General features: G+C 37.7%; 2 protein-coding genes across 5 annotated transcripts; both read right to left on the bottom strand.

The window, feature by feature from the left end:
• Window positions 1-5,105: 5,105 nt before the first annotated feature.
• On the bottom strand, window positions 5,106-14,196 carry g3bp1 (GTPase activating protein (SH3 domain) binding protein 1). 4 transcript variants are annotated; one of them, XM_079390099.1, is made up of 13 exons: window positions 13,955-14,196; window positions 11,470-11,746; window positions 10,262-10,378; window positions 10,081-10,162; window positions 9,827-10,000; window positions 9,006-9,096; window positions 8,810-8,900; window positions 8,343-8,553; window positions 8,107-8,208; window positions 7,423-7,540; window positions 6,993-7,118; window positions 6,787-6,896; window positions 5,106-6,701 (listed from the first exon to the last, which is right to left on the bottom strand). In XM_079390099.1, the coding sequence occupies exons 3-13, from the start codon at window positions 10,354-10,356 to the stop codon at window positions 6,471-6,473; spliced, it is 1,431 nt and encodes a 476-aa protein (XP_079246225.1). In that variant the 5' UTR covers window positions 10,357-10,378; window positions 11,470-11,746; window positions 13,955-14,196; the 3' UTR covers window positions 5,106-6,470. The 4 variants fall into 4 exon arrangements, with proteins under 4 accessions (XP_079246225.1, XP_079246224.1, XP_079246226.1 ...); XM_079390098.1 differs by having other exon boundaries at window positions 6,993-7,121; window positions 13,955-14,176; XM_079390100.1 differs by lacking the exon at window positions 13,955-14,196 and having other exon boundaries at window positions 11,470-11,807.
• A 798-nt stretch (window positions 14,197-14,994) lies between these two features.
• sparc (secreted protein, acidic, cysteine-rich (osteonectin)) lies at window positions 14,995-24,916 on the bottom strand. The gene is made up of 10 exons (XM_079390096.1): window positions 24,785-24,916; window positions 20,321-20,390; window positions 20,052-20,078; window positions 19,538-19,625; window positions 18,752-18,873; window positions 18,394-18,514; window positions 17,759-17,892; window positions 16,255-16,403; window positions 15,958-16,106; window positions 14,995-15,875 (listed from the first exon to the last, which is right to left on the bottom strand). Exons 2-10 carry the CDS (start codon window positions 20,375-20,377, stop codon window positions 15,847-15,849), a joined length of 876 nt encoding a protein of 291 aa, XP_079246222.1. The 5' UTR covers window positions 20,378-20,390; window positions 24,785-24,916; the 3' UTR covers window positions 14,995-15,846.
• Window positions 24,917-27,163: the final 2,247 nt, after the last annotated feature.

Genomic DNA, 27,163 nt, shown 5'->3' with positions numbered 1-27,163 from the left:
CTGATAAAAACATCACAAGTAATCCACACCACTCCAGTCCATCAGTTAATGTCTGTGAATCACAATTTATAATTGTGTTGATTCATATTTATACTGTTAGGAAGATACTTTAAAAAACTGAAAGTGCACAAACTCTACATTTTGTTTTGCAATAGCTTACACACAGCGCAAGAAACTGATTTCAAACTCTGAAATGAATTTATTTGAATTAAAGACAAGGAAACAGTCCAGTCATAAAATGAGAACTAATTAATTACAAGCAATAGCACAAATAAATCCAATAATAAGATACGAATGAAATTAACAGTGTTTTAAGTTTTTCAGATAGGTCTAACAGTAATATTCACATACAAAATTACTACAGAAATTGAATAACTGTATAACACTTGATAGTCACTGTATAGGCCCTTCACTGTATAAATATTAATGACAGAGAGACAGCAGGTTTATTAAAGCTGCTGTCTCTTTAAGATCTCACGCATCGATCTATGTTGCACATGGGTTTTGTTTTTCAGTGGTTTACATTAACTTAATGCTTGTGTATGGACTATGTTTATATAAACCGACTGTGTTTACCTGAATACTTGCAAAGACTGGCATTCTGACATAGTTTTGTATGCATTTGGCCGTTTACACGCAATAAAAGTGACTCAAATCAGTAGTCGCGTGCTATTTCACAGGCGCGCGCGATTACTGTATTGACTTGAGCTCTCTCGCGCGTCTTCTTGATTTTGAAGTGCTTGAGTGTTTAAATTGTTAAATTGGTAAGGTTAAAAAGCACTTGCAGTTGATACATTCTGTCTACTGTCAACTGTGGGAATTTACCGTGTTAAAATCACGGAGTAGAAATAATACCAGAGCTAAAATTCAAACCCAGTGATGTAATGCTACATTTCTCCAGATCTGTTCAGATCTGTTCTGATGAGGAAACAAACACATCTACATCTTGCATCATCTTGGATGCCCTGAAGGTGAGTACATTTTCAGCAAATTTTCATTTTTGAAATTAAATGAACTATTAATTTAAATAGTGGCATGCACTATAGGCCTGTATAGAAATGAAAGATTCCCTAATCTAGTTTCAGAAGACTTGTATAATGTAGTGCAAGTCATTCTGACCACTTTTTTTTTATTATTCTTGGTTTAAGGCATAAAAGCATCAGCACCTATGAGGACTAATTGCTAGGACAAAAGCAACCAATACAATTCTTCAAAATATCATTTTAAGCTATACAATTTGGAACAACATGAGGGTGAGTAAATAATGACAGAGTTTTTGTTTTGGGGTAACTAACCCAAAAATAGCTGTGCCCGTGTGTGTTGTGGTGCAGAGCCCAAGGCTTTGTGAGGGTCCAGCTGGGGGCCCGTATGCTTGGTGGGTTTGGCCAGCTGTAGGACATCTTGAGCTCATGTGGGTCATGTAGGGCTTCAAAATAAAGTGGCTGAGAGAAGCTGCACTTTCCCTCTCATGAATATTAATGCTGGGCCACCTGCTGGTCAACACACCCTACATCACGGCTGCAGCTAATCATACTCTCTGTTAATCCAGTTTAGAAGGTGTTACAGTTGTGAGTTTTAGTCTGATGCAAGCACATGAATTCATAATTAGGCCCAGTAATCTCAGTAATGCAATCACACTGAGAAAATAGGAATATGATTGGCCGGCGTGTGCCTCAGGATAAGGTATCTGTAAAAAAAACACTGCTGGGGCAATATAACATATTGATATTTGTTGAGAGTGGCAGCACAATATTGCAAAATCTCATCATTTTGGTGGCTGGGTGATGGATGTCTATAGGTGCAAAATGGACTTTTCTGTTATGACCAGCACTACCCCGCAGTAACGGAAGAAAGATTGAGCCGATGCTATGAGGATCTTCAGGTGCTGGAGCCTTTAGAAATAAAATTTGCATATATTATTTTACATACACACACACAGATTTTATATATATATATATTAGGGCCGGGACTTTAACGCGTTAATTTAGATTAATTAATTACACAAAAATAACGCGTTAAATTTTTTTAACGCATTTTAATCGCACTTATTTTTGCACCGCGGGAACGTTTCTCACTGGATGATTTTCGGCGGACCGATTATACTGGAGCACCAACTAGCGTTCAGACAAAAACAAACCACAGTGAACATGGACAAAGACGCTGATGAGACCGCTTTGGTTGGCCCTGTGGATGGGAAATTTTGTTATAAAAAAACAAGGAATTCGCATATCACCGCAGCACATCGAGCCTCAAGTATCACCTCAATGCTAAACATATAGCAAAGTCTGTTATGGCCTCTGAAGCAACAGAGATGTTGTCTACAGTAATAGTCAGGGTTTCCGATGTTCTGAATGTACTTGAAAGTATTGCGTTTTACTTAAAAAACAGTTTACAGAAGGTATACCTACCTATAGGGTACCTGAATGTCTGAAATGTAGGCTACTATATTTCTAAATACCCTATTGCTACACTTAATGGCAATATTGCACTGGTCTGTTGGACTTGGTTGAACAAAAATAAACAATATTTTGTTGCTTAAGCTTATGTATTCAGTCATTATTCAATGGTATACTAAAAATCCATATGAAAAAACTTACTTCTCACTGTTCTCAGGTCAAATATTTGTATGCGATTAAAATGCGATTAATTTCGATTAATTAATTACAAAGCCTCTAATTAATTAGATTATTTTTTTTAATCGAGTCCCGGCCCTAATATATATACATCTACATATATATATATATATATATATATATACATAGGCCTATACACACACACATATATATATATATATATATATATATATATATACACACACACACACACACATACGAGTGCATCTAAAAAAAATTAATATCTTGAAAAAGGTCATTTTTTTATTGTAACATTTCAAAAAGTGAAACTTTCATATATACTAAATTCATTACATGTAAGGTAAAACATTTTAAACGTTTTTTTTGTTTTAATTTTGATGATTAGAGCTTACAGCTCATGAAAGTCAAAAATCAGTATCTCAAAATATTAGAATATTTATATTTGAGCTTCATTAAATGACCATCTCTACAATATAAATTTGGGGTATCTCTTGTTCTTTGAAACCACAATAATGGAGAAGACTGCTGACTTGGCAATGATCCAGAAGACGATCATTGACGCCCTCCACAAAGAGGGTAAGTCACAGAGGGTCATTACTGAATATTAAATGCAAAGTTGACTGGAAGGAAGAATTTGGGTAGGAAAAGGTGCACAAGCAACAGGGATGACCGCAAGCTTGAGAATACTGTCAAGCAAAGCTGATTCAAACACTTGTGAGAGCTTCATAAGGAGTGGACTGAAGCTGGAGTCAGTGCATCAAGAATCACCACGCTCAGACGTCTTCAGGAAAAGGACTACCAAGCCACTTCTGAAACAGAAACATTGTGATGTCCATTGTGAAGTTTCCGAAGTCAGTGATGATTTGGGGTGCTGTGACGTCTGCTGGTGTTGGTCCAGTGTGTTTTATCAAGTCCAAAGTCAATGCAGCCATCTACCGGGAGATTTTAGAGCACTTTATGTTTCCATCTGCTGACAAGCTTTATGGAGATGCTGATTTCCTTTTCCAGCAAAACTTTAGCACCTGCTCACACTGCCAAAACCACTTCCAAGTGCTTTGCTGACCATGATATTATTGTGCTTGATTGGCCAGCCAACATGCCTGACCTGAACCCCATGTTGAATCTATGGGATATTTTCAAGAGAAAGATGAGAAACAGTCAATCCAACAATCCAGACGAGCTGAAGACTCAATAGTGCTTCAGCAGAGCCACAGGCTGATCGCTTCCATGCCATTCCTCACTGATGCTGGAGTTTGTGCTAAAGGAGCCCCGGCCAAGTATTGAGTGCAGAAATGAACATACTTTAAAGAACTTGAACATTTGTGTTTTGCAAATCTTTTTTTTGATTGATTTTAGGAAATATTCTAATATTTTGAGATACTGGATTTGTGACTTTCATGAGCTGTAAGCTCTAATCATCAAAGTTAAAACAAAAAGACTTTTGAAATGTTTTACTTTACATGTAATGAATCTAGAATATATGAAAGTTTCACTTTTTGAAATAAATTACTAGAAAAAAAAAATACTTTTTCACGATATTCAAATTTTTTGAGATGCACCTATATATGTATATAATGTGTACACACACACACATATATATATATATATATATATACATGCATACATATACTATTCATCCCAGGGTTCCCACAACTTTTGGCCAATTAAAGATACATTAGTTCTTAGTGGTTCAGTGCTGAAACCATAAAGGTGTTCGACGCTGCACTGCCATCCATCAGCGTGGACCAGCATTATACATTTTTTATAGTTTTATGTAAATTACATTTAAACCTGTGCTGGTAGTAGCCGCTTACATGTAATCTGGATTACGTAGTCAGATTCTAAAATTAAGTAGCCTACTTATAATTAGAGTATATTACATTTCAGATTACAGTTCATTTTTTATGGATTACATGACACGGGGTTATTCACACAGTGGCAGTAAACTAGTCATAGCTTACTGATTCTCCCTAATTCTTAACCTCTCAAGCAATTAGACCATGTATGAAACAAATAATTATACAAATTACTAAACACTGGTGATGTATAGCTGTGAAACACTATTTTATGTTAATGTTTGTTCATGTAAATGGGATTTCCAAATGTTTGTTAGCCAAACTCCTTAAAATAAAAGTTTAGTTAATATTTAAATAATTTAACACATTTTCAAGTTTACAGTTTACATTGACATGCAGTTAAATAAAAGTTGCAGTTTTTTGTGTTCAAGTATTACAATTATTATTAGTTACATTTTTCTAATAGAATTATTAGATTTTAGTCAACCTACAAACCCACTGTAATGTAATGTTTAATGCATTTCATAATGTTGATATAAAAAATATATTTTTTATATGTATGGTATAGATTAAATAGTAAATTTAAAACAAGTTAGATAAAAGAAGCACAAACGAATTAATTATAATTAAGCACAAACGAATGAGTGCAAGGATTCTCTCCGACGTTCAATGAAACTACGTGGGTCACTTGATTTCAGTATGACACTATTCAGATGAATCTTGACAAAAACTATTTATTCCTTAATGTGTAAAATTAAATTAGTACTGAAATATTGAAAGCACCTGTCATTTCCATGACTTTATTACAGCTGCATAAGCATTTTAAAATCAACTTTACAAAGCAATTTTAAACAAAGAAATACTCTGGATATGAAGGGAGGGGAAAAAACACTAATTGCTCTTAAAAAAAAAAAAAAAAAAAAAATTCTAAGAAATGTTCTGGATTCCCCCCCATTTCAATTTTTTAAATGACCCCCGTTTAAAATTAATTGTCCATTATTGAAGGCATTTTGTCAATTTTACATAAATCAATTACACCATAAAAATAAAAACCTGTAAACAATTATAGAAAAAGTACGCAAAATACAGGTCAGAATAGAAAATGCAATGTTAAATCATCTACTTCACTTGATCAATAAGCCTTACCCACTGATTAACACAAATCAACCTTTACATTTTAATGAGTTGTCTCTATTGTGAGTGTTAATAAAAATGTATTCGCATTCTCTTTCATATTTGCCTGTTTATTTTAATATCGGCTGTCTTGCCTCGAGATTGCAGTGAAAAAACATCAAATCACCAACTGCATTTTATTTTTCAATTTGACAGGGACGACATTGTCACAGTGGAAATTAAACTGAAAAAAAAAAAAAGGCATATTTTGCGTGCAGTTCTCTAAAATTGTTAATCTGGTTCTCATTTCCATAATTTAATTGATTTGTTTAAAATGAGCAGAAAATACCTTCCATAGTCTGTAAGCTACAAGAACACTACGTCAACTTGTAGTTCCAAGCCTGGAAGTCCAATTCTTGTATTTCCACATTTTCCAATGGCTATAGGAAACCCTGTCCAAATTTCTTCCCCCAGACAAGACACACCCATGCTTCAAAGTAGTACATAGAGTTTATTTTGTTCTCTCAACAGTGGAGTTGTTAAAATATGTTGTCATTGATGAAGTGCAACAGTAGAAGGCAAACAGGATTCTTTACATGCTAGATAGTCACTCACACACAACCATGATTTGACTTGGCACCAAACCCAAATAAAACCATACTTGCACTTGACCTGAAAGCGGGTGCTAGCAATACACAGGATTGCCCAAGCAGTAAAAACACGTTCCTTTAAGAAACAGGGAGAGAACGCTAAAACCAAATGCTAGGTTTCTCCTTTCCCCAATTCAAGTAGTTTTGTTTTTCTACAACAAATTCAAGTTCAATCTTAGAAATAAAAAGAAGAGTCCAGATAAAGAAGAACAAATCGCACTCCTGGGTCCTGGAGTGAGGGATGGAGACAGGGAACAGGGATGCCATCGTGTTATCCAGGGTGACTTGCATCAGCAGTGAATGACGTGGGAGCTGCCTCACTGACGTGGTCCTGCATAGCGGCCCTCGCTGGGTCCCGTGCCTCGACCGGCTCCAAAACTGGGTTTCTGAGCCATGCCTCCACGGGTGGGCGGTCCCCTTGATCCGCCTACCCTGTCACGTGGTCCCCCCGGGCCTCTGGGGCGGATGTCCCGCCGGTCACCTTCACGGGCCGAGCGGGTCTTCTTCTCTTCTACGTTCAGCCGAACGTCTCCTCGCAGTTTAATGGGCTACAGCATAAAGAAAAGGTCATTCTAATGATCCCGCATTAGTCAAAACATCCTGTACCGCACAACGTCTGAAAGCCACACGTACCCGACTGCTGAGGATCTTCTGCACGGGCTCAGCATCATCAAACACCACGAATCCAAAGTTAGGCAGTTTTCCGCCGCTGTTGATTCTCAGCTCAAGGACAGTGCCGAACTCTGTGCGAGAGAAATGAGCAGGCAAGAAGATCAGCTCCCCCTGCATTGATATTTTAAAATCAGTTAAAGTTGAAAAATAATGCTTGCATCACTTACGTTCAAAGAATTCCTTGAGCTCGCTCTTATCCACGTCGTGAGGTACGTTTCCTACAAAGAGTTGGTGGCTGTCGGGATACCGGACCGTTCGCCGCACCTCCGACTCCCCGCTCTCACCCTCCCGCACTGCTAACCAGAGATTAAAGATTAGATAAATGACGCTGCCATCTGCATATGATGCATGTCCTTTCAGGTTGCTAGTGGACCAGCCATGATGTGTGCTTTTAATTTAACTTTCAATTTTGTGTGAGATGCTATTTATATGCAGACACGAGGTTCATTACAATTCTCAGGTTGCTTTAAGCAGCTTTGCCAGAGCAATAAGATTTTGATAGATTGCAAAATCAACGAATCAAGTCTTTTGTAAAAAATTTAAATGCATCAAAATGTTCACATGCACCCATACTAGATTGATGACACTTTTGCACACCTCCTGGCCTTGCTGTTCTGTTGGCTGGAGAGGGTCCTGGTCTTTGGTCACGTGGTCTCTGGTCTCTCTGGGGTCTCTGTGCTGTGGTCTGTGTTTCTGCTTTCACCTCCACACGCGGCTATGGATCACAAAAACAGTTAATCACCTAGTGCAATGAAAATAGATTACATGCAAAATTAAAAAAAAAAAAAAAATTCTACAACAGGCTAGAGTTGTTAAATTACAATCTACAGCAAGTTATAACATAACAGCATTAATTGGTTTACAGAAAAGCAATATAGCGTAAAGTTATGTAGTAGAAATTTGGGATCTGATCCCATCGATTGAAAGACTTTTAGCCACAGTAGGGTTAATTTCATGCAGTTTGTTCAGACACTGATCCCATTGATTTTGCCATTCGTTGATGACTTTAGTATTAAAGACCTGAGGGTCATGGGTGAAATAAGATAAAACCCAAACAATATAAACCAAGAAACATACAATATTAAGAATAATTTATTTTGTCAGTTTAAAACCTCTTGTGTAACTCAAGTTATTAAGAGCTCTTAAAATTCATATCCTTGCATTAAAAGCATAGCAGTCCATAAAGACACCTAATATAATAAACGAAAAAGCAACTAATAGCCAGGACAATACCTAAAATAATATTCCTTAAAAGTGAAAGCGTTGGTTGTGAACGTTTACCTGGGCAGATGGGACTCGGACAACATGTGGAGGGACTCCTGTGACGGGGACCACTCCTCCTGGTGGGAGATTCTTGCTAGTGACTGAAGCCCATGAAGACGGCTGAAACAAAACGCATTTGACTTCACAAACCGGATAATTGAGATCACCTGTGATGACTGCACATCTTCACAAATGCAGGTCTACTGACACGACAGAGAGACCCAACAGACGGTGATGAATGAGGGTGGTCTTACCCGGTTGTCCTCTGGCATGGTTGGTGCCATGTCAGCAGGTGTGGGTGAAGGGGGAGATCTCTGGATCTTTTCCTCAATGTGAACCTCCGGCTCGCTGACAGGCTCCGGTTTCAGCTCCACAGCTGCTGGCTCAGGCTCCACCTCTGCTTCTGGCTCAGGCTGGGGCTCTGGGGTTACGGACACCTCTTCTTGGGGCCCCTCGGGCTCCACGCTGTAAACGCACAAGCTTGTATGAAATTTGCAAACAGTCACCCCTCTTTGAGGGAATCATATCGAACAGAGATAGATTTCTAACAGACACCAGACAAAGTAGGTTACTGAAAAGTTCCTTACATAATGACTGATCAAAAATTAAGTGTGTATGGTTTGTTTTGACCTTCAACACACCTGCATAGGTTGCATCCTGCCTTATTCAAATGACTACCAACAACTAGATTAAATGAGCCACAAAAACAGATGCTAGTTACCAAGGCGGCTGATCGTAGTACCCAGCAGACTCCTCCTGGACCACTTCAGGTGAGTGCACCCGCTCCAGCTCCTCGACATCCTCCTCAGACTCTGTGAACAACAGGAGATAAATTAAGTCATCTGCTCACAGCAAGAACAATTTGGAGACACTACTCTGAAAATCTCTGAAATACACCAATAATATCAGCTGCTCACCCTCAGGAGGTTCTGAGTCAGAGTCCCCAAACACTTCATCCTGGTACCGGAAGATATCGTTGTGTACGTAGAACTTGTTTGCAACTGATCCCTAAACGATTATAGCAATGTAAAAAATAATGAGCAACAGAACATTATCTGAAAGAAAATATTTTTTGCCAAATGTGCCTTGGAAATTACTGCATTTTGTGAGCTACTACTTGCACTAGTCAAATACTGAAGATCAGATCAAGCTGATGCTTCCATAACACACAAACCCTAGGAAATGTGACATTAAAAACATACTTAAAAAGCTTACTTAAGGTCAAGGTTACAACACATTTCAGCCACTGAATGTCTATGACCTTTTTAGTCATGCGAGAATACTGGACAGGGACTTTTATTTCAATTCAAACAGATGCTAATAAATCATCCAGATCAATATGAACAAGCTCAATTGAGTCAATGAATGGAGAAGACTCAATGTGGAGCGAACAAATTGGACACTACAGCTTGCAAGTAAGCTGTACTCCGCTCAGGATCAATATCTAGCCAATGATTTCTTAAAGTCCACATGAAATCACAATTGATCCCACTTACTGTTCGCGCACATTACTTGATCTTGTGGTGAACTATTCATCAGTGTTAACCGAAAGAAAGCGTCGGTCTTTGCAATCTTAAGACAATATCTTATCTCTTTGGAATTCAGGCTTTGCTCTATGCAACCTCACATTTAAAATGATTTACGCCTGCATTGGCATATGTTCAGAGACAACAGTTTAAGTAACCCGAGGTCATGTTAACATTTGGATGCGATAACATTTATGACGAAATGTTCATACCTCAGGTGCCAGAACAAATGTCTGCATGAACTTCCTCATGGGCTGCATGTTATTGGACAGCTCCCCCAACACTTGCACCACCACTCCCTCGTTCAGGGTGGCATGAGCATCGACATGCCTGATCTTAGTGTGACAATCACGGAAGCTCAGAGCCATCACCTTCTTATGGATTTCCTGTTCAGAACGAAAAATTACATTGAGCTACTGAATCCTAAACAGCATTAAAAATTCACAACACTTGTATTAACACTCACAGACTGCCCATAGACTGCTTCAGCTGGTTTGCCATTATTGTCCAGACCACCGTGTACATAAGACGAGCTCTTGCCATAAAACCTGAAAGACGAAAGAAACGTTTAGCTGAACTGCAATATGTACTAACATTTCTGAATCTAGAAAACAAAGGAAATCTGAGTACAAGCAGCAAATTCTGACCTGTGGAGGTAGTCAGGAGCCTGGTTGAGCAGGGTGTAGTACTGTCGGACAAACTCTCGCCCGACAAGCTGGGCACTTGGCTTCTCCATCACCATTTCTTTGGCCAACTGGTTTCAGCTGAAACAAAATGACTCATTAAAATCACCTCTAAAGACAAAATCATCTTTTTTCCCCACCAAACCCATAAGACTTACTCCTGAGGAACACAGAAGGAACTGTCAGGAACCTCTCCTTTCTGTGTTCCTCAAGAGGTCATATGGGTTTGAACATGGTGGGTATGACAATTAACAATTCTGGTTGAACTTATTTTTAAACTTTAGCTGCTATAGAGGTAAACTAGATTATGTCGAGGGAAACCAGAACATACCATTCAAGTGAAACTGAAACAAATCCCTTTGTTAAACCCATCAAGATCGAGAGCAACGAGGCCGTTTAATGTCGATACCGTTTCTACAAATAGGAATCGAAGTCACACCCAATAAGCATTAAAATCTCGCAGATCGGCTGGTTTAGCCGCTCATCATGTAGGGTGGGTCATTACTGCCAATGGAAAACCGCGTCTTAATCAGATGGATGCATTGTGAAATGGACTCAAGTAACGTTAGGCCCCAACACCACACGCCGCGTTACTCTCTTAAACCCGACTCCTTTGTGATCACGCTGAGACAGGAGACGATATTAAAAACCAAATATATATTCAGATACGTTCATAATTTAATGTAATCGTCATTAATGAATCAGACACGTGCCCAGCACTTTGTCGCATAAGCTTAGATGCGATGATAGATATCAACAGTAAATGACCACATTGTACACGGAAAATAAGTTTAAGTGATCTTACATTGAAATACGGCGTAAAAGACTTGTAATGCACAGTAATATGTCGGTAAACGCGGGATCTCTCTGTGACGGAAATGCAGCTAAAGCTAATCCTCAGAGCGTCGAGCAACAAAAATCCACCCAGCGGCCTAACGGTGAGTCTTACCGCTTAAATCCACAATTAAAGCGTCATTTTAGTCATCCGAGATGTTTTATTATAAAAACCGGCGAAATCGTGCGTTTGTATAAAACAGATCCGTGACATTAAGCACATGGCTATTAGCTGCGCACAAGCTAACAGTCAGTACGCTAACCGCACTAGAACACAAAAAAGGCTACAAAAAATAAACGCTGTATATCTTTTAATACAACTGATTAAATACACTTACCAAGAGGGAATCAGTAATATGTGTTTGGGTTGAATTTGGAGTGATTTTATTGAAGCAGCTCCTGCGCCGGTAGCTGTGAGGCTTTTAGCTCAGACACTGGCAGCAGCGCGTGTGCCGGTTTCACATTAGCTCCTGCTAAATCAACGGCCCGCCTGATCGCAGAACCCAACAGCCAATCAGATCGACGCAGTGGATTCGCGCATCCTATCAGCATTCGTTCTCTCGCAAAGCCTCTCAAATCAACCAATCAACGTCAACTATACAGACTGCTCGCAACCTATAAAAAACGAGAGTGAAAGGAAGGTTGTTAGGCCCGCATGGACGTGAACAATGTGGAGAACAAACAGCTGCTCGTGTCGGTGCTTTGAGCGGTTTTTGTTTGCGAAACTATCGAGTTGCCAGGTGATGTCTGCATATTAGAAACTGTGCACTACAAACATTACACTATCATTCATGTGAGGAAACATTAACATGAAGAAAGAGCGTATTAAGGTGATTCCTAAGAATGCGTTGTGTGGCAAATGTGCAGTCTTTTTTTCACTTCATCAAAATACATTAAAAAACAAAATGCTTAAAGCAAGGCAGCTGGAAGACCATTAACGTTTGCATTGTGAATATGATGATAATTTGTGACCCTGGACCACAAAACCAGTCATAAGGGTAATTTATTACGAAATTGAGATTTATGCATCATCTGAAAGCTGAATAAGCTTTTCATTGATGTGTGGATTGTTATGATAGGACACTATTGCATATTACTAATCAATGCATATTAAAAATGCATATTAGAAATCAAAAAAATATATTTTTGGTAGGAAATTGACTAAATATCTTCATGGAACATGGTCTTTACTTAATATCCTAATGATTTTTGGCATAAAAGAAAAAGCAATAATTTTGATTTGACCCATACAGTGTATTTTTGGCTATTGCTGCAAATATACCCCAGCGACTGGTTTTCTGGTCCAAGGTCACATTTATGGGATATTAATTTATTACAACTAAACATTTACCTCTTTCTTGTTATTAAAATATTAGATAATACTAATAATACTTTTCAAAAGTGTTCTAATTACCACAATTTGAAAATTATTTCAATTTAACTAAAGCACTATATAGGCAGGCCTGTTTGTGCATCGTGGTAATATTGGTTTACAGATTTTAATTTATGCTGATTAACAGATATGCTATATATGTATTTAGCTAGCTATATCACAGTATAACTTTGTTGTTTCACTGCGATAAAAAGTATAGTAGAAAATGTGTAGCGTAGAGTAAAATTAAAGTCTGGACAGGATATCTGAATATTAATGATAGCTGGGTTGATTAATTTCCTTAAAATAATGTTATGCCTAACATTTCCTAATATCTTAGTGGCCCACCACCTAGACATAATTCTCTTTCTGAAAAAATATTATTTATTTATTTTTGGTATTTTATTTTATTTTTTGGTCAGTGTTGCTAGTATTTATTTGGAGGCTTCTTGAGATTTATCCTTTTGGTTGACAGGTGACATTGTAGAGAACATTTGTAGCAGTGATTTTTATAGTGTTTACACACGTAATTCCGCATATCTGCATTCGATTTTATTAATATAAATTATGATTTGTAAATATGAATATCTTGAAATAATATAATGTCCATTAGGGGGAGACACGCTTCCCATAGATGCAACAATTTGCGGTTGAAAACAATGCAGATCATTTGTTTGCATTTTTAAAGAAATGTCTACCAACAATCCATGACTATTAAATCCCATCAGATTATCCACAGCTGTCATTAGTTGAATTTAACTAAACATTTTGAGATGGTTAGCCTAACAATAGACATGAACCTCACCATCTGTTTGGGCACTGATTGTGTCGAATCGGGAGAATAGATGAGATTTAACAGATTGGACTGCAGGCACTGGGGGAGTGAGTTCAGCTAATCTGTCAAACAAAGTGTTTATTATTACAATCATTACAAATATTTTGTAATAATTTGTTCAACATGTTCTGCGTATTCATCAGTATGTTGGAGTGCTTCTTCCTGTCACTCAACACGCATTAGTTCTTTCTGATATATATATATATATAAAATATAAGCCTATATCAAATATTTATTATAAACATCAGCAAATCTAAATGGAAAAATATTTTTATAAATATCTGATGTGTTGACAAAAAGTGTGCACACAGCTGTGAAACCTTATTTAATTTTTTTTTTAAAGAAAAGGCTTGCTTCTGTCAGTAATATTTCTTTAAAAGGCATGCTTATATTTCAAGTATATATTTTATGTAGCCTAGTGAGCACAGGTTGTTTTAGGAGTAGTGAGCAAAGTCCAAATGAAAGAGGACTCAGGGCAAAAATGCCATAAAATAAGACGGGAAAAGCCCTGATATTTAAAGGAACATCAAAAATACATTGTTCTGTTTTTTGTTTTTCTGATATCTAACATTCAGTATATATTGTGATGGTTTTCTGTATTTAAATCTGTACTTACAGGCGAGTGATGTTGAGTGTGTAGCTATAATATCAAGCGTTCTTTGGATGAAAATTCAAAAATCAACTCTAAAACATGAAGAAATCACTCTCAGTAATATCTGACACTGGTAGTAAGTTATAACGTATGTCATAATTCTGATCAAATAAAGAGAAAATCCGCTGAAATGCTAGTTGATTTGTGTCTAGTGATTCCTGTTGGGGTTTAGGGCTTGTGTTAGTAATGTTACATTTTTGTGATCTGTTTTTAGGGTTAAGAAGCAGTGGAGAAGAGTGTTTTTCCCCTCCCTGGTGCAGAAGTGGGCTGGACTGCAGCACAGTGTTCTGGCTGGAGCTCTGCCATTGTTTGAGATTCCTGACGCGAGTGTCTGGCTGGAAGGGTAAGCATGGTGACTGGGTATAGCTCTGCTTTCCATTGACTGTCTATTCCCACTGAGACCATACTCTATTTTTCCCACTGCTTCATGCAATACAGCACATGCAACGTACTTAAAACCTAAATCTGCTTTAGAGCCTGAATTAGTAGCCGTTTGGAAATATGAACATAGCATATGAATAAATAGTATAAAACATTACAGCACACAAAAACAAACATTAAAACTATTACAATTTTCCTGCTTTTAGGATGTGGAATAATCTAAAATGTTAAAGGAAATATTCTTAGCCTAAATTATTAATAATTATTACAAATCTATAAATGCATGCTTGTTGAAGGGACCATTTCAGTTTGATTTCTTGTTGTTTTTCATCTTTTAACTGTTCACTGCAGTTAAATACTGAGCTAGCCACACTGGCTCAGCTTAAAAATAATCCTTTAAACACAGGGTCCTAAAATATTTTTTTAAATGCAAAGGCAAGAAGGAAATTACGTAAACATCCACTCCACCCTCGAGGAAACTACTAACATATGTGCTCCAGATTTTTAGCCCCATTGACCATGTTTTCTTTCCACATTTACAGTGTTTATGTAGTCATATTCATATTTACGTCAATGCTAAAATTATCCTGGGTGCCTGAATAAAACAAACGATCTGCAAACATCACGTTTGACAATGTTTTTCATTTTGCCCATAGCAAGCATTAAAGTATAAATGGGTTATGCAATTATATACCTGGGGGGAACAGATCAAGATAAATGGAGAAATGCATGCAAAGATTGAGTTTGGAAATCTCAGTAGCTTTTATTCATGTAAAGAGATTCATAGTGCTCACATTGTGGCAAATACTGCAAATGTATGTGAACATGTTAGAGGGAGGAAAAAAAAAAAATCTCATCCTGCGAGATTCTGTCCTCTTGAATTCAAATAATATTTCCTTTTATTATTCAACTTTTAAAACACTCAACATTTGGCCCTGATTTCTGACAGGAAACAATATGCAAATAAAAACATCAGCCTGCAGATATTCAGGGCTCAAAAGACGTTATCAGATTTAATAAAGACATCAAAACAATAAATCCACCACCAAAGAGTGCAACAAACAAAACTAAAAGTTTATAAAGCAAGCAGAAAGAACATTTATTTGGAAACTTTATTTTGTTTTTGTACATTTCCACCATCAAAACTGCAAACTTACAATTCAAGCCCTGATTCTGAGTGTAAAACACATTTGTGGATCTATTTCCAAAAGTGTTGCAACGTACATAGTTCATCATATTTAATTAACATATCAACAGCTGCTTGGCCAACTTAAAACGGGCAGTGTTCAATCACCCATTGTGATAGTTACTGTGTGGATTAGATACTGTGTGCACTTTTTTTTTTTAAACATTATGAATGTTTAGTGGTATATGCAGGTTGTTAGAAATCGCAATTAGCACCTTTACTTTGATTTTAACTTAAGGGTTAGCACCTCGCCCCATTAGTAACTAGGAAGCGTCAATGGTAGACATGCTTAGATGACAAGGTCCTTGTCGATGTCCTCTGAAAGCAGAAAACAGCTAAAGTTAGCAAATAACATTAACCAAGCATAACAAAAATATGAACGGCATGGTCAAAAACTCACGCTCTTTGATTCCAAAGCAGTTGGCCCACTCCTCGAGAGCGATGTACTTGTCTTGGTCAGCATCGCACTGCTCAAAGAAGCTGGTGGTGCAGTGCTCCATTGGGATGAGAGGAGCACGCAGAGGAGCCAGCTCAGTGTGCGACAGGAAGCTGATGGAACACAAAAACACATGCACATTTAAATCAAGAACTTTTTTTTTAACTGCCTCTGGTACTATAACACTTAACTGAACCATCAAGGTCATTTCTAAACAGATTCTTCAGAAAAATGTTAGCTGTGGAAATGAGTTAAACATACCCATCAACAGGGTGCTGGTCAAGCTGGCCAAACTGCCAGTGAACGGGGAAGATGTACATGTTGTAGTTCTTTTCAAAGTCCAGGGCCAGAAGGTCCAGAGAATGATCACCAGCCTGCAGCCTCTTCTCATTCTCGTAAATCTTCTTCACCTACAATCACAGCATGAAGTTTACAGATAGTTCAGATGTCTTGCCATCTGGATTTGACTATATTGTTCAATTATACATGCAGTCTTTTTCTTTTTCCTTCCTTAAGATAAGGCTGCTACTGAACTTATGGAACAATGGAACGTTCTGGAGGCTAAAAAAAGTATTTTGCAACCCAAGCTCATTGGAAAAACATGCCTGTGGCGGCTTTTCTGCAAAATTATATTATGTTGCTTCTTGTATGTTTTGCAATACTTTTAAAGTGAAATGTCTGGATGAGCACAAATCTGGCAAAGTTTTATTACGTTGGTTATTGTAAACATTGCAGCAGTTCAGAAATAAAATGTCTGGAGAGTTAATGATAAAGGTTACTGCTCTATCATGTTAGAAAATAACATACCACCTACACAAAACCTAACCGACAAAGTTTGAAATGCATTAACTAAGGCAACCATGCAATTTTAGCTTGCTTCACATATCTTTGGGGGGGGTTATCGTGATTTCACAGGACTATACCGGGTGAGCTACTGAGCAAGTTTACTATTTTAGACAAGCCATACATATGGATCTGGTCATGTGATGAAACATCAAAATGTATTAGTTTACAAATAATACTAGTTATAATCTGCACCTGTGATTTTAATTCGTGTAAAAAGGTTCAATTTTGGCATTTGTACTGCCTCTAGTGTTCATCTCAGCTGGAAGCTACAGTGAATTGTGTGTATAAGTATATGTTTTCAGAGTTTTGCGAAAATCTAGGTAGATGCACATTTTTCCAATGTGCCTACCTTAGTGAAAAATAAATATACTAAAATGTATTTTAAATAATTTTATGCTAAGTATCCTACAAATACATTTAAATATTTATGTGCTTAATAAAAATATCCTGCAACTGTATCCTTGGTATACCTCAAGTCTGTTTGGAACAACCAAGTCTGTGCTTAATGCACTTTAATTGTGCGTAAATAGTGCTGAAGTCCAACTAAAGATATACTTAAGTATATTTGATTTTGCTAAAGTGGAACTATTGCGAGTATACTTTAGTTAGACTTTAAATATATTGCATTTAAAGACTGATATTATACAGAGGTCATACAATCCTTATTAATAGTGATTGTAAAACACATTTTCGGCATAATATTAGGAAATGTGCATTGTGCTGTAAAGAAATACTACAAATAAAGTTGAATTATAATTGTATTTCAGTACGTTTTAAGTGATATATGTTAATGAATTTGAAGTATTCTTAGTATGAAATAAATGTATTTTAAATAAACTATAGCATAGGTTTTTCTACTGTGGTATACTGGCATTTTTAGAGGTTTTTCAGATTATAAAGAGTAAAAAGTTGAACTGACCCTGAGTTTCTGCTTCTCGGTGAGCAGGTTATTGTCTTCATCGCGCTCAAATAGGGTCACCAGCACATTCTTCAGCCAGTCCCTCATGCGCAGGGGAAACTCGTTCAGCTCGTTGTCCAAGCAGGGGGCGATGTCTTAAGGAAAAAATCAAACATTAAATCAATCGATTTGAAATAAATAATAAACACAAACAGCTTGCCTACGGGACATATCGTAGCATTATACTCTAAAAGGGACCAAATTACAGCCCTCTGGCTAATATTAGTGTCATAGCTGTTAGGATCTAATTCGTTTATGCCAGAAACACATTTTCTGAGTCTCTGACTGAGACACCCTGCTTAGCGATGAGACTACACCACAGCAGGAGCTCCATTTGAGCCCTTCAGTCCCGACTCATCTCATCAGGCGTACAGCGGCGGTGGATGAGGAAGATTTAAGGGGATTGGGTCTGCTTTATGGAGCAGCACTGGCAAGCTCAGACTCGTCCTGTGCTCAGTGTTTGAAGGGGCAACAGGGACGCCTCAAAGCTACAAGCCATCAATCACTCCAAAGCACTCAATTCCACTTACATTCACGACTGAGCTTGTTTTTACTTTCAAAGTCTGCCTTGTTTTACTTCACTGTTATGTGCTCACATTTGCAGGGTCCAATGTAGTCCAGGTGCAGCTTGTGGCCCTTCTTGGTGCCCTCCAGGGCGCATTTGGTGGCAAAGAAGTGGCAGGAGGACTCGTAGGTCTTGTTGTTAGTGCCACAAACCTGTGAAATAAAAGCCATAAATATGACCTGCCATAAATGCCACAGTTGTCAGCTTGACAGGTTTGATTTCCCTACGGTATCATGCTAATGTTTGCTGTCATTTTTTGCCCAATGCATATAACAACATTTCAATCAAGCTGCTCAAATGGTGCGCATGTACTCCTAGGCATTGCTGTCACTACACATGTGGAGACACGAGACAGATGTGAAAAGAAGGAAATGACTAAAGACACGCACATGCTCGAAATCTCCGACTGGGGCGGGGCAGGTCAGAGGGTCCTGGCACACACACATGGGCTGGTTGCTGTCATCAACCTCACACACTTTGCCTTTCTTGCAGTGATGGTTTAGGCAGGGGTCTATAAGGAAAAAGCATTAAAGACAAAAATTTTTTATTTATTTACTTATTTAATGATTGATTGATTGCCATTTGTGATATATATTTAGTATATTTAATTAAAAAATGTTTTATTCAAAATGTATTTTATTAATATCTGTTATTTATTGATTGTTATTAATTTATATTTAATTTTATTACTTTCCTATAAAGGTCATATATTCAAAAACATTCTTATTTTTTAATTGAATTTTATTATTCATTTGTATTTTATTTATATATGTATATAATATTTAAAAAAATCCTTTTAAGGGCATATATTCAAAAATGTCCTTCACCAGTGGATTTACATTTCTTTCCCCCTACTAGATATTTTGTGGTGGGCATGTGGCTGGAAGACTGGCATTGGAATCAACAGTCCTGTATAACCATAGTCTGTCTGAACACATAATTACAGCTGTCTACTTTTGACTTATTTGCAGCCTGTTATTACCCATAGTCTCGTGTACTTCTACAATGTAATCTACACACGTTATCACAACTTCACTCGTGCACAGGGACAGAAGACATGATGCAAACAGCAGATAAATCTCTCGAGAGGAAATAAATCTGTAACTTTGGAGTATTAAACACAGCCTCAAAACAATGGCAAATTGCTGGAGGTGTGGAAAAGACATTAAACTCACTCTCAGCAATAACATCCTCCACGACTTCAATGGCCTCATCAAACTCTCCGGTCTCCACCTGGACTGGGTTGGCTCCCACTTCCAGCTCCTGAATTATGAGACAGAAAAGTATTATGGGTATGGCCTGTACAACCAAGCCCAGTTTTAAACACCGCTTTCCTCTTTTATGTGAGGAAAATATGTTCAAGTTAAACTTCAAATGGGAGCGCACATTACTGCACAGCCACAACAAGAGTTTTGCTTTTGTGTCTGACACAACTGGCATCTGTGTGCACATGTGGGGAAGCAGTGAATTGTAATTAGTCCCTTTCAGATATATTTTCAAACTTTATGGATTTCAGTCCCCCGGGGAATGTAACAGGATGCTGAACATGTGCATATGTAAACACATCTGGTCCCATAATGGGGGCAAGTTGTCTATTTTTGGCCAATGACTGGCTTGACAAGTTTTCTTAAAAATGCAGTTTGAATTTAAGCAAAGAGATTTTTACAATATTATTTGAATAAAACATACCTCTTCAACAACTGGCTCCTCTTCAGTCTGTAAAAGGAAATTTATATGGACTTTAGTAAAAGTTTAGTCACAATGCAACATTATAGAGGACATTAAAATGCTCTTTGGTTTTAATACAAAGCTTGCCCCCCCCCCCCCCCCCCCCCACCCCCTTTCCTCATGCAATTTTATAATACTATTCGTAATTTTAAAATGAGTAATTAAAAAATATAGAAAAATCTAAAATGAAATTTTTTTCTTTTTTTTTTTTTCTTTTCAGATTTACTTACTGGAGCAGCCAGAGTCTTGCCAGCGAGGCAGAACAGGAAGAAGATCCAAACCCTCATCTTGAGTTTCAGCCTAAGGAAAAATAAAAACTCACATCATCCTCTATATCTACAACGCCAAACACCTGAGGTAATCTGAAGGATTTACACTGCAACACATTATCGTGTTAGTTTTATGCATGTAATGTGTGCTTTCCTGAAGTATGAGAAAGAATTGTAGACATCAGAATCACACACATGCATGCTACTCAGGTCTCTATGTTCTTTTTATGTGGCTTGAGATCAATAGCACATCAGTTCAAGACCTCAGGCGCTGAACCATACGCGCTTGGGCCACCGATCTGCTCTGTATGCTCTGCGACGGATAACTAACCTACAGAACTCAGTCTCTCCAGACAGAAGCTGATTGAGATAAGAGCTCAGTCTGTCTTTGTTCTGCTAGCTCGACTGCTTTCCTCTCGCTCAAAGAGCGCCTGGAAGACCGACGGATGTGATATGTTCTCCTTGAGAAACGACACTCTCCTGCGGGGAGATAGGGGCTGTTTGTCTGAAAGCACTCATTCTCTTGTCCATTTCGTCTGTACCAGAGATCCCTCTTCCTCTGTATCAATATAGATATATTTTGTTTATGGCTGGAAAGTTCAAAGCAGCCATAGGTAGACCATCACTGGGTGATTCTATCAACTTCTGCATTTTTGCTGCACTAAAGATCAAAGCCAGACACTATTATTTTTCTATAAAAACACAAATGCAGTAATCAAACTGGCTGCAGAAAAAGACACCCTGCCTTTTCTGAACATGAAATGCTGCTTTTCTTAATGTTATGTGATTGAGATGCTAATGTTGCATAAAAACTGTTGTGACTGTTATGAGGGAGCATCCATCAGCCAAGTTCTTGTTTGTGAGTATGATGAATATGAATCACGACATATTTGGTGTTTGACTTTGAATGCGATTAAAATCAAAGATAATTCCCACCCCTCAAGCTGTGGTGGGCCGTTTGTGCACGAGTAGATAATGGGTGGGATTACTGCATATCTCTGCATTCATAATTGGCCGAGTTGTAGAATTCTTAGTGGAGTTAAGGGTTTCTTGAAACCACTGACCTGAATATAATTTGCCCAGCAACTGCTGAGAATCACCTTGGCTTACTGCTCAAGGTTGAGAAATTCCTTGTTTCTTCAAGAAAAACCCATGAAGTAAGTTAAAGTTGGCATTAATTGTAAATTCAGTCTATTTTCTAAATGCATCTTGATTTCATTGTGAAAGATTCATCCATTTTTCTTTCTTTCTTACCTTTTTTTTTTATTTTGAGGTTGTAATTTTTTATCAAATTTTTAATTCCATTGATATGGCAGACTTTTCTCTGGTGATGTGTAATGGACCTCTCCACTTGTCCACTTGAATCCTGTCAATTTCTTACAATCAAACTCAAATTTGCATTCAGATCTGATGGATACATTTTTCATTTCTGAAAATGTTTCACTCAAATATCCGTAACAATACAGAAGAAAAGATCTGACACTACTTTGACTACTAAGTGAGTTGGATGCACATTTCAGCTCTGATTGACCTCATTTAGATGGTTGTGTTGTCAAATTTGGTTTGGGGTTTCAAATAAGCTTCAAATACATAATGGAAATCCATGAATCCTACATTAGATTTGATTTGTGAGTATTGTTTGTCATGTCCCTGAAGACCTCTTGTTGTTGAGTGCATGATCTCTTGTATTCAGCACATGAAAACTGTACAAGCAGATGTGTGAACCCTTCAGTAGCCCTTCAATGTTTTCTTTGGCAAAGGAAAAGAAGGTGGCCGAGGTCAGACGCCCCACGTCTCTAGACTTAAACATGGAAAACTACAGAGACTCTGACACCCGTTTCAAATGCTGACGTCTTAAAATATGGCAGACAGAGAATCTTTTCACTTTCCATTAACAAAAACGTCCTATTTTAACAGGACAAGGCTGTGTGAGTCATAGGACGAAGGAAATTACCTGATATCATGTCCCGTAATTAATTTGGAGGTGCGCTCTGTTTCTTTCAGGAGATGTCTTGGCACGTCTATGCAAGTCATTTTTTTGGCTGAAGTATAAGTCCATTACTCTGGTGGAGTCACTTTAGAGCAAAACAACTTATTTTATTTGGAAGGTCGCATTCAAAATCAAACATGCCCGAGCTGAAGGAAAGTCAGCGGTATAAAGGATGCCTTTTCAACCCAGTATTTAATTTAGAGTTTAGTTAGGTAAGCAGGTTGTGGGGCGTAAACCGGGAGGAAAACAGCAGCTCAGTACTCTGCGTTTTTTTCCCAAAGAGTCATTTTCCAGAAGCTCTGCAGACGGAGTTCTCTCCAGAGCGACAAAACAGGTGGTTCAATCTCTAGATAAACAAATGAGCTGCGAAACTGTATCCACAACATTTGACTTGCTGCCAATGCATCTCTTGCAAATGTAAATACAACACAATACATGGCATATGATTTTCCTAACAAACATACCTTTGCAATCACTGTGCTTACTCTAACATCATCCCAGGTATAGCCTCAGCATATTAAACACAAACAGAATAGCATTATCAGTGCCTAGTGCTGGTATAGAGAGTTTGGCATGGTGGGCATGCTTGATTTATGGAGCAGGAAGCCACTTGGCATGAGCAGCAAACCTTTGCATGAGCCACCTGTCCATTACGGCACAATTACTTGCGTGCATCTGTGCGACGTTTAGCGCTAAGCAGAAAAATAGACTCCTTAGTGAAAGCTCCCTTGAAACAAACGGTGAACCTGTTAGAACTGCGGTCAGATCTGAGTTAACGGGACAGAAGTGGGGTTTCAAACTAATTTGCATTGACAAATCAAGACTTATTTTTTTACTCCCGAGGTTTTGTTTCACAGGAAATTAAAACTCATCTCTCTGATGACCCAGTCCATTTTTTTTTTGTAGTAACGAGGAATTGCTATTACAAAGTTAAACCTTGTGCCACAAAACAGGAGGGAAGAGGAAATTTCATCCTCTGCTGAAAAGGAGTACAGGGACTCTGAGGAAGACAAAAGACAGTCAATAGAGAGTGACTGAGCAAAAAAAGATCCATGTAACCCGAGTCAACAATCACCTGACCTTTTTAAGTCGCCCGCCCTCCCCCCACCGCTGTTAAACCACTCTGTTATTACTCTCCTTTATCCAGTTCAGAGAGCAAAACAACTGTCTGTGAGAAAGGAAATACATTTCACCCTATAAATATAAGCGGATCACCTTGAAACGACCTTATCTGTGGCCGAGGAAATATGACTTATTCATTAATATTCCTATCTGATCCTCAAGGTGAGCGCGAGTTATGAACCGCCGAGTTAAAAATGAGGTTAAAACCAGATCCACATTCTTAACCTGATTTGTTGCTCTTTTCATTTTCGGCAACTTCACTTTTTAGATTTGTTGTTTCGATTCACTAATCCATATGCATTGTAAATACAAGCTGGATTTGTGCGGTTTACAATCCCCTTGCACATAGAATCGATTAAAAACACATTAAACCTTTTCTATCTCACCCAAAGGCGCATCAAACGTTTCAATAAAATGTTTATTTCTGCCATTTTTCTCTTTGTTTGGTGCACCAGGGGAAAATATTATCCATGCCGTACCACACATTTCTCATAAAATCGTGTAAGATATTGTACCATATGCAGTTGGTATGGTAAATTTAGCATAAAATGTTGCAATAAAGTTCAAATAAATCAATAAAACATGATACAAAGGATTTTCAAACTTTTCAACTAAACTTTTTTCTCTTATCTTTATATAACAATACAGGCCCTTCCGGCAGCTGTAGTCTGACAGTTTGTCTTCACACGATTCTTGTTTGTCTACAGCAGCGACATCTGCCTTGGTTTGACATGGTCTCAAACAGCTGGTGAAAAATTGCCATGGAAACACGCATTCCTTTTGATGGGAGTAATTGTAAGGGGAAGGGCCTATCGGGCTGACTCTCTCCCCTCCCCCTCATCCCTGACTCTGTGTTCACCCCTCCTGCTGCATATGTGGCACACAATACCTCAACATTGTGCTGCTCTGAGCCATAGACTACACGGTTTAGCTTCAAACTTTGAATAAGAACATTGGCATGGTAAATAATCAGTTTGCATTGCTTTTACAAATCTTTCATCAATAATGAATGCACAACACATGAAGTTTATATAAAACAACAGACACCTGTTTCCAGTGGAAGTTTCAGAGTGCGAGATCAGTGCTTTTTAGTAAATATGTGCTTTCATTACATGCACATGGGAACATGATCTTTAAAACCTTAGAATCTTTTTAACATGCAAGTAGGATAAAAACAAAAATCAAGCTGCTACACTAGTAAGAATTGTTTTGGCAATGGTTTTAAAAGTATTAGTAAATCAACACTTGACCGTGAGAGTTTATTCGTTTTTATATTCATGATGTAAGAATGGGACACAAATGAACGCTCTTACCTTCTGTCCGTCTAACAGAGAAGCCAGAGGAGAAGTCAGCTGGTGAAAGGGTCTGAAACTATCTAACAGCAGCACAAGTTCACACAGAAGACATTTGCTGTGGGCAGGTCCGGTCAACCCCCTTCCCTTCACTCGGTTAGGGTGGGACGTCCCACAGTTAACTCTGTGTATCCAACTCACGTGGACCTTTCCAGCAAAAACCTTTAACTAAGTTCATGTTTGAACTTTACTGTAGGCATGTGACCATTAACTTTATCATCTCAGTGTCAGACATTACTTATAGTTTAGGGAAAACAACTGCTCTGTATCATAACATTTTAATGCTAAAAAAAGACTAAAAACTATATTTTTAAGAAACTCCTTCCAGTTGGAGCGAACATAGGACAGCAAAACTCTCCCTTCCAGCTATGTATTACTGAATTAAGCTTCATGTCAGATCATGTAGGTCAGAAAGAAAGGTTTGGGTTTGTCTGCTTGGATGTGTCTTTTACTCTTTTGTTAAAACTAAAAAATCCCCAAAAAGTATTAGTTAGACTAATGTTTAAAGCAAGCACTGATTAGGCAAAATTAATTTTAAACTATTGACATAAATTTCCTTATTTCCTTACAATATAAAATAAATACATTTTAAAACGCAATAATAAAGGGCTATATGAAACTGCACTTATTTATTTATTTAAATAAAAACTGTTTTATTTAAGGGAACGATAAAATGTATTAATCATTTTATAATCTGTTGCTACATTGACATAATATTTGATACAAAATTTCTTTGTGTATTCGCTATTATATTTGTGCTTTGTTTCATCAAAGAGAAAGCAAAATGACCTGGACTAGAAATGTCTCTGGTGTTCAGTCAACTAAGGTCAAACGAGCTAGTGATTTGCTACACTGAATCTGTCAAACACTTACTTTGGACATTTGTGATTCAGTCCTAAGTAAACACATATATGATCCTAGAGAGCATTTATATAATCTATAGTGGCTGGCTGCAAATGTAGCATGTATTTCAGATGGGCAGCACTTTTTTGGACAGAGAGTGTCAAATGGTTGAATCTGCTAAAAAAAAGAAATCCAGTCTGAAATTCCAGGGGCCCATCCTACTGTACCGTCTCTTAGTTTTGTGTGTCCTGACCAGCAGACTAAACTAATCACGCCTACCGTTTCATTCCACCCATGAGACATCTGCCTAAATTCATAGTCTCAGAGATTCACTCTGCTATAGATTGCTAATGTCTGTACTTTCTGAGTGTACAGAGCAGTAAGGAGAGAAACATCTGGATGAGACAACGCTGGAAAAAAATAGTTTCTCTGCAACGTGGCATTTTCCATTCTGGCCTCTGTAGACACTGAAAGCAGGGCCACAGAGGAGGTGTAATTATTCTATGCACTGCAGACGTGGCGCTCTCTGTGGGATCTGAGAAGATCACAAAGGGTCACAGACTCCCTGAAATTGATAAGAATTGAAACACGTTTCAATTTCAAATACTAAAATCTATTACAAATAATATAAGATAGAGGAAAAAAATGGAATGCATAATGGAAACAAAACCTATCTGTGTGTGTGTGTGTGTGTGTGTGTATAGTAGAATTATAAAATGTTTTTGAAAACTTTTTTGATATTTTTCTTATATTTTTAGTATTATCAGACAAATTTAATAAGAAATGTTGATTTTTTTTTACAGTTTTACTCTTAAGTAATAAAGTGTGTTTGGAAAATGTGTCAAAATATTGCATCACAAATGCTGGCTCTTGATTTATTTTGAAAGAAACCCTCTTTGGTTGGTTTACGGGAAACACCTCTCATGGGGACTGACTGAAAATAGCTGGATTCTGAATTACACACCAGACGGTGGGATTTCGACCACCATTTCCTCAATAAAGTTCCACAGGCTCTTCAAAGATTCACATCCTTTAAGGAACAAGGTCTCTTTTCATGCTAGTTCCTGTTTAGACTTGATATAAACTGAATCAGCAAGTAATATCAACACTGGACAGGAATATATATCACATATTAGTTTACTGTACATCAGGAGGATGTGTGCATAAATGTTATGCTTTATAGAGCAAGTGGCTTTTATTTAACCCTGAAATATAATTAAAACTGAGTCCAGCATACGGTATTATGTAACTTATAACATCAGTAAGTAAAGTAATACATTTTCATCCTCAAAAAAAAGTGGTGATGGCAAGTACAATGACAGAATGTGTTTGGCAAGAGAAACCTCTCTTTGTCATTACGTCAACTGAAAAGAGCCCACACAAACTGAATGTGTCTTTTCACAGTGAACCATCTCATTGTTTCAAGAGCTGCTCTGTCATTTGGAAATGGACCCCTTCATCTTTGCCAGTGTGGCTACTGTGTAAACTACTGCCACA

The sequence above is a fragment of the Barbus barbus genome, assembly GCF_936440315.1.
Source record: "Barbus barbus genome assembly, chromosome: 33".
In the NCBI taxonomy this organism is placed as follows: domain Eukaryota; kingdom Metazoa; phylum Chordata; class Actinopteri; order Cypriniformes; family Cyprinidae; genus Barbus; species Barbus barbus.
Note: the sequence above shows the minus strand (reverse complement) of the source record. Positions and strands in the feature narration are given on the sequence as shown.

Coding starts and splice junctions, on each gene's coding strand:
- g3bp1 (XM_079390097.1), bottom strand. CDS start 10,356: ATGGTGATGGAGAAGCCAAGTGCCCAGCTTGTCGGGCGAGAGTTTGTC. Junction 9,097..9,826: donor CATTTGTTCTGGCACCTGAG/GTATGAACATTT, acceptor ATAATCGTTTAG/GGATCAGTTGCAAACAAGTT. Junction 8,901..9,005: donor TGACTCAGAACCTCCTGAGG/GTGAGCAGCTGA, acceptor TGTTGTTCACAG/AGTCTGAGGAGGATGTCGAG.
- sparc (XM_079390096.1), bottom strand. CDS start 20,377: ATGAGGGTTTGGATCTTCTTCCTGTTCTGCCTCGCTGGCAAGACTCTG. Junction 16,404..17,758: donor CCGAGAAGCAGAAACTCAGG/GTCAGTTCAACT, acceptor CTGTGATTGTAG/GTGAAGAAGATTTACGAGAA. Junction 16,107..16,254: donor GACCAGCACCCTGTTGATGG/GTATGTTTAACT, acceptor GTGTTCCATCAG/CTTCCTGTCGCACACTGAGC.